Source organism: Lutra lutra, chromosome 3 (genome assembly GCF_902655055.1).
Source record: "Lutra lutra chromosome 3, mLutLut1.2, whole genome shotgun sequence".
Taxonomy (NCBI): Eukaryota; Metazoa; Chordata; class Mammalia; order Carnivora; family Mustelidae; genus Lutra; species Lutra lutra.
In genome coordinates, this window is record NC_062280.1 from 137,357,329 (window position 1) to 137,372,774 (window position 15,446).

The following is a 15,446-nucleotide window of genomic DNA, read 5'->3' on the forward strand; positions in this document are numbered from 1 at the left end:
CACTCCTGCAGATAAAATACTAATGAGGCGGGGCGCCTGGGTGGCTCAGTGGGTTAAGCCACTGCCTTCAGCTCGGGTCATGATCTCAGGGTCCTGGGATCAAGTCCCGCATCAGGCTCTCTACTCGGCAGGAAGCCTGCCGAAGCCTCTCTCTCTCTCTCTCTCTCTCTGCCTGCCTCTCTGTCTACTTGTGATCTCTCTCTGTCAAGTAAATAAATAAAATCTTAAAAAAAAGAATACTAATGAGGCATTTTCACATATACACTCTGTTGAATTAGGTCATAGTTTAGGGGGAAAAAACAAAACCCCAAATTCATTTTCATCCTCTGTGGGACAGACTTCTCTCACAGAGTTTGCATTTTGAAGGTGTCTGATTGAAAAACTGTTCATATCTTTTTTTTTTTAAGTGGATTTCAGTGTTAGGTGATTTGTAGCATGTTTACATTCAATTCCAAACTCCTTAAAACTATGGAAACAGTACCATCACTGGAACACCTGAAAACAAAATGCACTTAAACACATGAAGTTTCCTGAAGTGTATTACAAGTTCCTCTAGAGTGTACTTAGAATAAGAGTAAGTAACCTGCTCTTTCCCAGAAAAAAAGAACACTTCTGTTCTTGGTCCTTTATCTCCTGTGCTTCCTTATGTATTTTACAGGGTGATTTTTGTCATTGTTTCTCAACCTCTCCAAATCTATTCCTTCATTTCAACCTCACCAGCTAGAACCATTGTTAATTTCTATTTTACAGATGGAGAAACTGAGGCCTGTGGAATTCATGAAAGGTTAAATGGAGGTCCCAATATGAGTAAGAGGAAGAAGTTTCTTTTGACTCAAAATTTTTGCACTGTTTCAAATAAAAAACCTGCAAGTACTATAATGATCCATCTTCCTTTTGTATGTATTATGCTTTGCTTTCTAGCCTATTTATCACTGTCTGATGTATTTTACAAATTTATTACTTTCATTCTAATACTGCTTGTTAATCAATGCTCCCTACTGAGTTCTGATACCAGGTCACACCCCCTTGAATGGCTTTGTTCCTATAATTGTTCAGCTCTGAATCATTTTAAACAAAGATAAAAGCAATGAGGTCTACTGGTCAACTTTGATTCAAATAAAAGAATCAAAGCCAGTTCTGTGATCAAATCGGATGATCCTGGGCTGCTTCTGGAGTCTCCAAAATTTGGAAATATTTTCACTCTGTAGGATCAACTTATAGAACTTCTTGAAGCTTCTGCCAATTGTCACTTTGAAAGACACTGAGGCAATGTGTCATACGTACATAGGTCCCAGCAGAGTTTCTGAAGCTTAGTATATGGAGGCCTTAAAGAATTCTTTTCCAAACTGACCTGCATTCTAGGAAGTAAGTTGCAGTAACTCAGAGTAGCAATTATTCATGCTATACAATGTTTTCATACTCCATAGATACCTCAGTAGAAATGTATGTCAAACATGATATCCCAACTGGTATAGGAACAGAAACCCTAAACTCTGAGTCAGATGACACTAATTCTCTATTCCTAGCTAGCTGTAGATATGTGAGTAACATTTCTGTGCTTCAGTTTTCTCACATGAAAAAAAGTGTAAATGAAATCAGATGTTATCATATGTCTCTAAATTTCTGGCATTCATTACAATAGTTCTTTTGTGCAAACTTTTCTTCAGTTTCTACCTGGTGTGAGTTTTCTTCCCAAAGGTCTCCCTGCATAAAAAGCACAATTCTTAAGTAAGACTTAATAACATCTTTCCACTTCAGAGTTTACTTTGGTAGTGTAAGAAGTTTAAATTATCTGGAAATTATTTCTTCAGAAGACAGTCTACCAAAAAAAAAAAAAAAAAAAGAAGACAGTCTACCCAAAATTAGTCATTTCTTGAAATGTCTACTTAACATTTAAAGCAAAGGTGACCAGTCCTGGTTTAGAGAGGTCAAAGTGGAAATTTATGATAAAATAAATTAGCATCCCAGTAAAATTAATTTTTAATATCATAAGTATTATGGAATAAAATTGTACTCTTAAACAATTGCTAACATTTGGGCCAACTGAAATATTGTTTTTATGGAAAATATGCCTGCATATCAGTACCCTAACTGCTTCAGTGCCTTATGTCATTTGCTATTAACAACCACAATAACCATGGGTTAATATTTATTCAACATTTAGTATTGATTATATCCTTTTTATGCATAATCATATTGCATCTTGAATTTTGATTATGACAGCTCTATGAGTAGCAAATATTATTACACTTAATAAGAAAACAGAAAAAAAAAGTTAAGCAACCTGTTCTGGACTGAAAAGCTATATATATATATATATATAGAGAGAGAGAGAGAGAGAGAGAGATACAGAAAAGCTATCTATCTATCTATAGATAGATAGATAGATATGGATAGATAGATATCTACAGATATATATATATATTTTTTTTTTTAAACCAAGAACCTTGGGAATTGAATCTCAGTGTAAAGCATCAAACTGTCAATCAGGGAGTAACTGATTAAATGAATTATCCATTAATTGGCCCAGAATTCCAGCATTGTTAAGGTAGTATGAAACTACATCATTGGCATGGGATGATGTCTATCTGTGATATATTTATATAATTTTAGGCAAAAAGCAGCTTAAGATATTATGTTTAATATATACCTGTAAAAAAATCTAGTTGTGTGTCATGTTTATGTGTGTGCTTAACAGCATGTGAAGACAGAGCAGTTTATGAACCTTTATTCAAAACCCTGGCACTTAGAAGACATGTTTTGTAATCCCTAATTCTTTCATATTTCAGAATGACATTTTGTTGTACATGTCATGTATTACCTATCCCAGCAGAGAATGGCACAATACCTCAAATTTAAACATTTTAATATTTCTTCAATTAAAAAAAATGTTCATATTAACACTAAGTGGAACTAGTAAAGGTTAAAAATAGTCTTAAATCAGTTCAGGTCTGAGTCTTTTGGATTTGTATTTAGAGAAGGGACTGTGGATCTGAACAACAAAAGGTTAGCAATAGCTACCTCTGAGTACTTAATCACAAGCAATTATAACTTTTTAAAGATTTTGTTTATTTATTTGAGGGAGAGACAGTGAGAGAGAGCATGAGAGGGGAGAAGGTCAAAGGGAGAAGCAGACTCCCATGGAGCTGGGAGCCGCATGTGGGACAGGATCCCAGACCAGGATCATGACCTGAGCGGAAGGCAGTTGCTTAACCAACTGAGCCACCCAGGTGCCCAGCAATTATAACTTTTTTTTTTTTTTTTTTTTTTTTTTTTTTTTTTAATTAATTATAACTTTTTAAATGCAACTTTCTGTGTGTAAACCTGGCAATTCACAGACCTGTACCCCTGGGACTAATAATACATTATATGTTAATTTAAAAAAAAAAAAAGTAACTTTCTCTATTTTCAGACCACAGATATGTAATGAGTTCTTACAATGCACCAGGTGCTGTTTTAGGTATGTTTTTTTAGCAGAGATTTTGCAGTAAAAATTATTAAAATGCAAAATGGCTAAAAATATAATAAATGACTATAGTGACTATAAATAAATAAAAACATAATCATTTAATTTTGGGAAATAAAATTTAAAAAAGAAAGAAACTCAAAGACACATACTAGACCAAAAAAAATCTGAAGTTATTTTAATGCAAAAATTTGGATTTTTTGCATATAAGAGTTTTATAATAGTGGCTGTTATTCCCGAGAGTAAAATCTCTTCTAGGAAAACTATTGACTTGGTGAAAATCAAATAGGAAAGAAGTAACTGGCCTTGCAATCAAATGTAGCCAATTCATCCCTAGAGGCTGACTACAAATTCCCAGTCAACGTTAGAGGAGCTGAAATCCAAAAGGCAATAGACTAGCAGAGCCGGAATCTCAACTACACAGGTCTAGAAGCACAGTCTCAGTGGAGTAGCTTCATCTTTAGGATATCTGTCATGGAGCACAAAACCATGTGTCCAAAAATCTCATGTGTTTACCTTTCAATTGTCCTTGAGAATCTCTTCTTTATACATTACTTAATTCTATGTTTTTTGAAAAAAGTATTATGTGCCCTGCTTGTATGTACATTAGACACATTTTTGTATTAATATAAAACACAAAGTAGATAATTTTTCCCAAAAAAGAAGTGAAAAAAAAGGAAGAATTTTTCTTTTTTCTGATAGCTTGCCTCCTCCTCCTTTCTTTTGAAAACCGAATCAGGTTTTCACATATAGTTTGAAAAATAGGTTTTTCCTGTCTGTGAAGGAGCATGAGTTTACTCAAGCAGAGTTAGGTAGTTTATAAAAGTCATATACTTAATATAAAAAAGGCAAGGTATAAAACTCTTCCTTAATTTGATTTAAGGTTCCCGATACCCCTTTTCTTAAGAGGACAGGACATCACAATATGAAATGGTGCACCTAGTAGCACGGTATATAAATAGCTCAGGCTGAAAGCATAACAATAAGCTCTCCGCCTATTATTGCAGAACCAATAAATAAGCATAATGAAAATCATGACACATTATTACATTACTCTGTATTGCTTCTATTCATTAAAAAAAAGATGAGTGCATTTAAAATAATTTCACATGTCAAATGACACTAAGCCTCCCAATTGAGATGATATTGAAAGGAATATTTGTAAAGGGCAGATGCATGGTCTTATGTGGCTCATATCAAGATTACACTAAAAGCACAAAGAGTTGGAGATGTAACTACTTCATTCCAAACTGAGAGTAGCACAGTATCCCAAACAGTTACATCATTCACCTGTGCTATGTGTGTTCTGATATTAAAAAGTCAATAAAAAACACATTAACAAGCTTTAGAAAAGACTTCCCTGTCAATTAGCCCTTGGATGGATTCTACTTGTTCAGTTTCCCTGTTGATTTCATATACTAGACTATATTAGTAGCCCTGGCTTGTAATCTGAATCCTATTGATGGAGATACGCTGCCAAAATAATCAGCTCCCCACTTAACAAGTTTCCAGGTATTTGGAAAAGCTGTGACATGGGATTATAAGGTTAAGCTGTGTACATCTGGCTCATCACTATATAAATATTTTGGAAATTTGAAATTCGGGTATATGGCTATTAAAGAAAAGAGACGATATATTTGGATGATTGACTGACCTAACTTGATTATCACACAAAGGCTGGCCTTCATCTTCAAATTTGCAGACTCCTACAGCAAGTGGATGGATTGGGGAGAGTTCAGTGGGTGACTAAAACGAGGCCATCTCCTGGAGATTAGAAAGCACTGAGGAATGATTTTCCCTTTGTGATTCATTGGCAATTGAAATGGTTCCTGGCTGAAAGGAAGGTAGCCACGGATAAGTTCTTCCAACTAATACTGACCGGTAGTCTGTGGTTTGTAGAGGTTGCCTATACTTCCTTGGGTTGTGAGGCAAAAGGCAAGAGAACACACCCTAAACCCTTAGCTGAAGAGAACTGGGGGGATGAAGATATGCCCCTGTACATTTCCACAGTCATTTTCTTTTCTTTTTTTAAGATTTTATTTATTTGACAGACAGAAATCATAAGTAGGCAGAAAAGCAGGCAGAGAGAGAGAGAGAGAGGGACTCAGGCTCCCTGCTGAGCAGAAAGCCGGATGCAGGACTCCATCCCAGGACCCCAGGATCATGACCTGAGCCAAGGCAGAGGCTTAACCCTCTGAGCCACCCAGGTGCCCCTCCACAGCCGTTTTCTAAAGGTGCTTTAAAAATGTAGCACCTTTAAAAATGTAGCAGAGGTAGCACCTTCTGATTCCTTTTGAGGTTGACTTCAAAATAGAAGGGAACACAGGATTTTATTTGTTTGACTTGTAATTTTGTTTATTGTCTCCAGAAAGGAGACCTGAAGGCTCTCACCAGCCCCCAGCAGGTTCAGCAATAGAGGTGGGTTTTAAATACTATAGGAGTAAGGCCTCCTTGAACTGTAAAGTAGATGTTCATGTGTTCTCATCTAAACCCAAGCTTCTGAAACTCATAGGAAGGAAGGCTTTAAGGTAAAAATCCAATGCAAATAACCTTCTTTGGTGAGGAGAGAGCTCGAGCTAGCCGTTCAATTTGTCTTCACGTGCTTTTCTTCAGCATAGGACGAGCTGTGGAAAGAGTTCCAGATAAGCCAACCATTCCTGAAGGGCAGGTTGCTCTTACTGTATATGGTTGGTTCAAATAAGCAAATGTTAATGGCTTGACATCCCCCACATCATTTGCATTATACAAATGCAAATATCAGCATTATTATTGTTATTTATGGTCTATCTCTAGGCTTCTTCTTTAACATAAACTAAATTGGTTTCAGGCAGAGCCGGCTGCAACCCCCCCAACCCCGCCCAGACCCACCAGAAAAAGTCCAAAAGTCAATTTTCTGGGGGGGGGGGGGAATGGAATCATGGAATTAATCTCTGGCTAATTTCTATTTCTCTTTTTAAAATCTCCAACATTTTATGGAGGCAGAAAGTTAGTGTTAAACAGGAGACAAACTCTGGATTTTGATAATGGTAGGCTCAAGTCTGCCCATAAGTGGATAAACTTGTAAGGTAAGCCCTTGGGTCAATTGCTTAGGTCTTTGTACCTCAGTTTCAATTTCTGTAAAATGTGAATCATACTATCTCCCACCTTATTTGGGTGGTTTGAGGGCTAATTCAGATGACAGCCATAAAATGCTTAGTCCATAATAGTTGAAAAAATAGTTGTTTTTATTAATCCTGGGGCACAAAGAAAATAACTTTCATGTATATGTTTGATTCTGGGTAAATAGTAATCTATGGTTTATAAATGAAAACATTTTGATAAGAAGTATATACTTACATTTGTCAATTTATGTAACATCTTGTTTCAGATCATACATAAATCTGAAAAACAGGAGGAAGGGATTTCACCAAGCCTAGTCTTGGACTGTGAAAAGAGTTTTTCCAGGTTGGGTTCTTCCAGAGGGCAGGCATGAAATATAGCTGTCAAATGTTCTGTTTTTAGTTTGTTGTTCAAACACAAAATTATCTAAAGCACACATGGCATCCTATGAGACAAATCAATTTTTCCTCCAGCATGATATCAGCGATCAGCTAATTAGAAATTCCATTTTTAAATGGTAAACCTTAGAATATAGAGTATTTCAGTGTGTTTTAAAAGGCTGTATTTACCACCAAATAGAAACCTGATTTCCTGCAGAAATACTCACTATCCATCTATGTTTACTCTTTGGCACAGCTGACTTTGCAGATGGGTGGGCCCTGTGAGTCAGCCAAATCTGAAATTTGATAAAACTCTTACCTCCTGTTTTCACACCGTAACTGACACAGTTGGTGACTATAGGTATCATTAAAAGCACAGTCATTACCTCTTGTTACTGATTTTTATCAACCAATGACAAGCAACATGGTTATTTACCATAAAACGCAAACAGTTTCTTCTTCATTCTTTTATTGCTGTCACAACTCTCTTGGGGGTTGCTTTCCAATCACATTTGACTCCCTTTCCTTACTAATGGTATGGAAATAGGGCGATTGGATTTGGAAAAAAAAATTTGTTGTAAAACAGCAATTAATTCTTACTGCTTAACTTTAACATTCATACATATTAGTTTTTCAAGTAAATAAGTAAAATGCCTCGTTAAACTTCCTTTCTGCCAAAAATGTACTACCATCTGTGTTCTACATGGCAGCATTTTCTTATTTAATACATATGTCCCCCCTTTATGGGAAGCATGTTAAGAGTTTTAATATGACATGAAACAAATAAAATAGTGAAAACACATTGTGTTTAAGCAGGGATGCAAAATTCAGATTTGTGACATTCAAAGAATTTGGGATTTCATGTGCTATCCATGAATTTTATGGCAATTCCATGAGTTCTTAATGTCAGAAAAAATTTTAATGGTAACATTTGTACAGTTTGGAGTTTGGGAGAGTTATTTTATAGTCTTAAAGATAAAGACCTAATGTTTAAAACAGGTTGAATTTGAGGGGCAGTTGGCTCAGTTGGTAAAGCACGCAACTCTTGATCTCTGGGTGGTCAGTTTAAGCCCCACATTGGGTGTAGAGCTTACTTTAAAAAAAAAAAAAGTTTATTCAAAATAAATAAATAAATAAAATAAAGTAGGTTGAATGTCATCAAATAGTCTGAAAATCCCGGTTAGGAAAGGTACTGTCATGAGAAGCAATGTGATAGACCTCAGTTATGGCCCTAATGTTAATAAGTCCGCGTTCTGGTGCCAGTGCTTCACTAACTGTACAGCCTTGGGCCAGTCATTTAAGTTCTTACTGTCTCTCTTTTCTGACCTGTAAAAGGAAGGGTTTGTGTTAGACCAATAATGATCACCTATAAATCCATCACCCAGATACAACCACTGCTAACATTTTTAGCTGACAGGAGTACCTTCTAACCTTTTAAGTATTGTTATCATCAGCATCGTTGCAATGTCATTACAAATGCTTTGTCCACTTTATTTGAAATGATCCCCTAAGTTTCTACCTTACAGATAAGTCATTATTTCTTTAGCCATTCTCTATTGTTGGTCATTTAAATTACCTACAAATATATTTCAGTATTCCTGTAGAGACCCACAAGCAGTCTCTTACTAACACTTCAAGCGAGGGAACAGAATTTGTGGAAGAAGACAAACATTGGCTCTTTGCTGGGGCGCCTGGGTGGCTCAGTGGGTTAAGCCTCTGCCTTTGGCTCAGGTCATGATCTCAGGGTCCTGGGATCAAGCCCCACATCAGGCTCTCTGCTTAGTGGGGAGCCTGTTTCCCGCCCCCCCCCCTTCTCTCTGCCTGCCTCTCTGCCTACTTGTGATCTCTCTCTGTCAAGTAAATAAATAAAATCTTTAAAAAAAATTGGCTCTTTGTAACTGAAAATATTGATCATCTGGTTCATGACTGGCCCAATGCCTCTCTCTCCAGTTACAGGTTAGTAAGCATTGTCTTTCTTTGCGATAGGCAAACAAACTAATGTAGTTTGTGTCTTTTGTCCATCTGAAGCAAGATCATCTAAACTCCAAGGGCTGGTAGCCAGAGCTCATACTCCCAATGCCTGTGAATTGCACATTTATTTAGTTTTTCTACTTCACCTTATCATTTTTCTTCAAAATCAGTAATATTCCAGTTTTTTCCTGACTTAGCATTCTTTGTACCAAATGCTGTGTGTGTGTGTGTGTGATTCCTCCACATAAATATTGTTTTATGCATTGGTTATTTAAGAGTATCATTGGCAGGCACCTGGGTGGCTCAGTGGGTTAAAGCCTCTGCCTTCGACTCAGGTCATGATCCCAGAGTCCTGGGATCGAGCCCCGAATCGGGCTCTCTGCTCCTCAGGGAGCCTGCTTCCTCCTCTCTCTCTGCCTTCTTCTCTCTCTGCCTGCCTCTCTGCCTACTTGTGATCTCTGTCTGTCAAATAAATAAATAAAATCTTGAAAAAAAAAAAAAAAGAGTATCATCAGCCCCGGGGCACCAGGGTGGTTCAGTCCTTGGGTGTCTGCCCTCGGCTCATGTCATGATCCCGGGATCCTGGGATCGAGCCCTACATTTGGCTCTCTGCTCAGTGGGAAGCCTGCTTCTCCCTCTCCCACTCTCCCTGCTTGTGTTTCCTCTCTCCCTGCCTCTGTCTTTCTGTCAAATAAATAAATAAATGAATAAAAAATAAGAGTATCATCGTCCTAACTCTGACATCAAAATCATATAAAGGAAAGTTAAAAAAAAAAAGTCATTTGTGAACTCAAGCAACTTGCCATCAAAATTAAGTACCCTGAGAAGCACAGTACCTGGCATATGTATAACAGGTGCTCTATACATTTTTGATGAAAGGATAACCAAATCCAAAGGAATTTATCCCTCAAGAAAAATGAGTGACTCCTTTTACTATTGCTAGAGCTACCACTTAATATGTCAGGTTTCCGGATATTGGCTTAAGAACCTGAAGCTGTGGTTTTTCAGATTATTTTCTAGGGGCAAAGTAAAGAAAGGCCAATTTAGGCTGATAGCAGTACCATAATAATTCAGACAGAATATCAGAAATGGGCAGTTCTTGGGGAAAGGGAAGGCAAAGTATGAAGCGAAGTGTCATAACTGAAAAATAGATGTCCAGACTTTTCACTTACTCATTAAATTGGACTTAAGGGGGCACCTGGTGGCTCAGTGGGTTAAAGCCTCTGCCTTTGGTTCAGGTCATGATCCCTGGGTCCTGGGATGGAGCCCCGTGTGGGGCTCTCTGCTCCGCATGGAGACTTCTTCCTCCTCTCTGCCTACTTGTGATCTCTGTCTGTCAAATAAATGGGTAAAATCTTAAAAAATAATAATAATAAAATAAATAAATTAGATTTAAGTTACCTATTTTGACAAGTAAGAACTTAAACCAGAGATCGGTATGCTGGTAGTGAGGGGCAAATGCAGAAGTTTCTGCCAAGGAACTGATGGAAAGGAACCATCCCTCAGTCTTCCTGTCAAGGGTGGTGTGATAACCACTCCGAAAAACAGGCAGAGGAAAGAACACCATATAGGTTTGTGAGATGGACTCTGTGAGGATAAATTTCCTCTTTCAGTTTAATTGTTCTTACCTGACATGAAACATTTTTCTTCCCAGTTGGGATATATGCACCAGCTAGTAAGCGATAATCATTAGAATCTGCCTTCCAAGCAAACAGCTACCACAAAAAATACTAAAGAAATGAACTTTTTTCTCTTAAGCAGAGCGAGTGCCAATCTAAATACTTTGGCAATCTTTAAAGAGAGAAAACATTTGTATTTTTGACTAAAAAAAACCCAAATCACTTCTTCTGTAATCTTTTTTTCTTTCATTTTCTGTCACTCTCATCTTTTTTGTGTCTGCTTTTTCAGTCTCCCAAATCCAAAGTTCGATTAGTTCAGTGGAGTTCATCCAACTAAAATTACTAAAATCCGTGTGGTGGACTGGAAGGAAATATACTATCAAGTTTTAGAGTGGTTATCACTATACAGGAATAGCAGATATTTCTTATTTTCTGTTTGTGTTTTGAAGCGATTATTGATGGGAAAGCAGAAAATTCCAGCCATGGCAGCAGCACTCGCTTCTGTGTGACATTGGGCAAATCAGCCTCTCTGTGCTTCGATTTCCTTATGGAGAAATTAAAGGAGGCCACCAAGGTGATCTCTGTCTACTTTCAATTTTAACATTCTGTGGATCTAGCTAAAAAGAACCTTTAGTGATTAGCTTGATACAACTCTTACGGAATGCAATTTGACAGTGTGTCTCAAAATTGCAAATGCATTTAATTGCTGACCCAGTGATCTCTTTTCTGGAAATTCCTCCTGTGTATATACTTACACAGATGCAAAATGAGTTATGTATGGTTATTCATTACAGAATAGCTTGTGCAAGCTGAAGATTGGAAACAGGCCAAACGTTCACCCTAAGGTTCAGTAAGTAGAGTAGGCAGCTGGAAGCTAGAAACACCTTAAACACACGTTCAGTGTTTTTGGAACTGTTGTGTCAGGGACGTTGGCCCTCTACGTACTCTGTGCCTACTTCAAGTCAAATTTCATAACAAGGCCAAAGAAAAGCAAACTACAACACTTAAAACAATTAGGCAGGACAGTTCAGATTTCAAGGACCTGAGGAAAGTCTGTAAGAAAACTTCCTTCACCAAGTACCGTCCTCTCACTGAAGCCATGAAAAACCGGAATTGAAAGGAAGGCAAAGCCAAATTTGCAGCTGGTTTCCTTTGCCAAGAATGATCCACTAGGGCACCGCCTATTTGCAGGGTGGGGCCATCTGAATGGGGGCTGCCTCTGCAGAGCTTGATTGGCGAGGTTGAGGGTATCAACAGTTCCACATTAACCTCCTTCCTCTGACCTCATCATCTGGGTTACTGAGGTCCCCTAGCGGCTGGCAGAGGAGGCCCAAAGTGTCCAAGTTTGATAGTAGATGCAGAGACCACAGGTGGAGGAGGGTGGGAACTAACCCGATCCTTCATCCATCAGGCTCACGACCTTCTCCCCCAGCCCCCCATTATCCGTGGGAAGCTCTTGCGATAAGTGGATTATGAAGAAATAGGGGTCTGAACTAGGGAGATGATGGTGAGAAGGTAAAGGAAGAAATAAATCTCTAAGTTCTTTCAAACTTTTGTAAAGGAGGCCCAAATTTCTTTAGACACGACTTTTTTAATTGAAGAATTAAACCTGTAAGGAAAAGCGGATTTTTAAAGTAATCGGGAGCTGTCATTTTGCTTTTCTTTCTTTCTTTCTTTCTTTCTTTTTTTTTTTTTTAAGATTTTATTTATTTATTTGACAGAGAGATCACAAGTAGGCAAAGAGGCGGGCAGAGGGAGAGCGGGAAGCAGGCTCCCTGCTTAGCAGAGAGCCCAAAATCGGACTCGATCCCATGACCCTAAGACCATGACCCCAGTGGAAAGCAGAGGCTTAATCCACTGAGCCGTCATTTTGCACAAGATATTTAAGACTCTGTCCATCTTCCAACCTGAGTGATCCCATCCCTATGAAAGGAAATGCCGTCCATATTCTTCCTAAAAAACCGAACCAAAACAAAACAAAACAAAACAAAACCCTGTTTCTTGAAAACTGCTTCTTTTGCTCCCTAACACACAAGGATCATTGTCTTCCTACCTTTGGCCCCACTGATCTCGACAGGACCTGGAGCCCAGATGGAAAAACGTAAGGTGGGGTGGGTGACGGGTTTACTGACACTCGAGGCAAACAGTTTAGAGGAACCTGGGTTTGGGCAGGGCTGAGCCCCAAGGCTTTCGTCTTACCCTTTGGGCGCTTTTACTTCTCGACACCTTGCCACTTCCATCCTCAACAGCAAGGAAATAACAAGCAAAGAGTGAAAGTGTATTAGGGGTAAGTAATAAAGTGACAAGGTTCTGTCTACATGCTCTTCTCTGATCCGTCCGCCGCCGCCCCTGGATTATTAGAGTCTGAGGTTCCCTAGGAGGGGAAGACGTTCCCACAGAGGGAATGAGGTCTAGGATGCTTTTGAGTCTGGGTGTGCATGTGAAATAGGATTGTCTTCGGCGCGCTGAGTCCCCTTTCCCTCATTTCTAGCCTTTTAGATCAAGAATGGAGTGAACCCAGCTGATGGCTGGTGGGCTGGACGCCTGGCCCCCGGCGACAGGGAACCGCGAGGCTCAGCTTGAGGGTGCGGACAGGTGGGTTCCGGGCTCGGAGGCGTGGGGAGCGCGGCCCCCGCGCGCACTCCACGGCCGGGACCCGGGTGCAGGGGAGGAGGTTTGCTGTGCACCGCGCGTGCGGGCTGGAGAATTTGACAGATCGCAGGGAAAGAGAACAAAAAATAAACACAAAACCCACCGACTTCCCCACATTTCTCTGCAAAAGAATCGTGGGTGGAGTCGAAAAGGGGGGCGATTGAGTAGAATTCCGCGAGGCCACCTCCGCCGCCCACCTAGCGCCTTGGGGAGCCAGGAGCGTTCCCCGGCCCCCGCCCCGCCCCACTCTGGGCCCCGAGAGGAGGTCGAGGCGAAGCAAGAGACTCGTTCCACTCGAGCTTCCCGAGTACTCGGCTTTGCTCCTCAGTAGTAAACAAAGTGTGGCCGCCGCCTCCACGCTGGTTTGCCTCCTAGCAATCAAAACACTGAGAGGGCGAGAGACAGAAACACTTGAGAATTACCAGAAAATAATAACAGAGATCCAAAAAAAAAAAAAAGAGAGAGAGAGAGAGCGAAAGAGAGAGAGTGAAAGAGAAAAACACCCCACTACCCTCCCACCAAACCACTGCCACCTCCCAGTGGAAAACCGGCCCCCGCCCACGTGGGCGACCATTGGCTGCCTGGGGGCCGGCGGGCGCGCCGCCCCGGGCGTGGGACCGCGGCAGATCCCGTAACCGACTTACCACATTCAACAGGCAGCAGCGTAGCGGTCGCGCCGCGGGGAGAGCGAGCGGCCCGCTGCGTGCGTCCGTCCTTCTGTCTGCGGGCCCTGTCAGCAGGAGTACGGCGCCGACAGCTGTCCGGCTGGATGACTCTGGCCTGCAGTTCTGCCGGTGCAGCGGACCTGGAAGAGCCTAGATGTTGATGGACCCGCGAAGTTAAGTTCTGGGCTCGCGCTTCCACTCCGCCGCGCCTTCCTCCCGGTTTTCGTTGGCTCGAGGCACGGACCTCGCCCCCCCAAATCTCGGACCGGCTCTTCGCACCCCGCCCCTGGGCCCCCTGTGGTGCGCTCGACCCCTTGGCTCTCCCGCGGCTGGGGGAGGGGTGGGGGGTCACCATGGCACAAGCGCCCCAGGTGGTGGAGATCGACCCGGACTTCGAGCCGCTGCCGCGGCCGCGCTCGTGCACCTGGCCGCTGCCCAGGCCGGAGTTTAGCCAGTCCAACTCCGCCACCTCCAGTCCCGCGCCGTCGGGCGGCGCCGCAGCGAACCCCGACGCCAACGCGGGCCTGCCCTCGGCCTCGGCGGCCACTGTCAACGCCGACTTCAAGAGCAACCTGAGCCTGCTGGAGGAGCCGGGGGACTTCCCGCAGGCGCCCGGCTCCGTGGTGGCGGCCGCCACCGGGGATCTGTGCGGGGACTTCCAGAGCCAGGAGGCGGGCTGCCTGCACCCGGCGCCTCTGCCGCCTCCGCCGCCCGGGCCGCTATCTCAGCACCCGCCGGTGCCCCCAGCCGCCACCGGGCCGCTCGCCGGGCAGCCGCGAAAGAGAAGCTCGTCCCGCCACAAGGCGTGGGGCAACCTGTCCTACGCCGACGTCATCACCAAGGCCATCGAGAGCTCAGCGGAGAAGCGGCTCACGCTGTCGCAGATCTACCAGTGGATGCTCAAGAGCGTGCCTTACGTCAAGGATAAGGGTGACAGCAACAGCTCCGCGGGCTAGAAGGTGAGTGGCCTCCGGGCGCAAGGCTGGACAGAGAGCGGGGGGCCGCGGGGACCCCTGCCTCCACCCGAGGTCGTGGTGGGGCACATGAGGGGGCGACTGTGGAAGTTTGCTTGCCCTGAAAGTGCAGGGCATGCGGGTGGCGCGTGCAGAGAGAGCGCGAGAAGTGGCAGACGTGAGTGGTGGGCTAGCCCGGGTCCTGTCGGGGGACAGGAATAAGTGTGTGAGCGCGCTCAAGTGGGAGTTCGAGCGGGACGGGGAAGGGGGCTCACTTGGGAATTAGGAGTGAACAAAGTAAGGTAATAAGTGGACATCAGAGAAGGCAGAGAATTTCGCCGGTGAGGAGAGGAAGGGGTTTACTGGGGTCTGCTCCCCCACGACTGGAGGGGACTCGTGCCACTAATCCTCTTCCTCCAGGACCTTGGGGGGTGAGGGCGGCTCCTCTCGGTCTCCTGCGGTGCGTGTCCCACCAGCTTCGGGGTGCGCAGCAGAGCAGTTTCCGCCGCGCTGGGCTGAGGAGGGCGCGGCAGGGCTCCTCGGGGGGCCCCGCCGCCGGAGCACGGAGCTGTAGGTGGAGGGGACAGACAGGTCGCCAGCCGGCCCCTGGGGGCAGGCAGCGCAGTTTTTGGAGGCCGGTG

General features: G+C 42.7%; 2 protein-coding genes and 1 long non-coding RNA gene across 3 annotated transcripts in view; 2 read left to right on the forward strand and 1 right to left on the reverse strand.

Annotated features, from left to right (window-relative positions):
* The window catches only part of LOC125096359 (28S ribosomal protein S31, mitochondrial-like), a 764,428-nt gene that overhangs the window by 448,984 nt on the left and 299,998 nt on the right, over positions 1-15,446 (reverse strand). The window lies entirely within an intron of this gene.
* LOC125096365 (uncharacterized) lies at positions 10,808-13,685 on the forward strand. The gene is made up of 2 exons (XR_007126155.1): positions 10,808-11,109; positions 13,027-13,685. It is a non-coding gene; the product is annotated as an uncharacterized LOC125096365 (long non-coding RNA).
* LOC125096363 (forkhead box protein O1-like) overlaps positions 13,838-15,446 on the forward strand; it is a 45,854-nt gene continuing 44,245 nt past the window's right edge. The window contains exon 1 of the mRNA XM_047723280.1: positions 13,838-14,811. Within this exon, the coding sequence (XP_047579236.1) occupies positions 14,206-14,808 (603 nt within the window). The 5' untranslated portion in view covers positions 13,838-14,205 and the 3' untranslated portion in view covers positions 14,809-14,811. The remainder of the gene's footprint in view (positions 14,812-15,446) is intronic.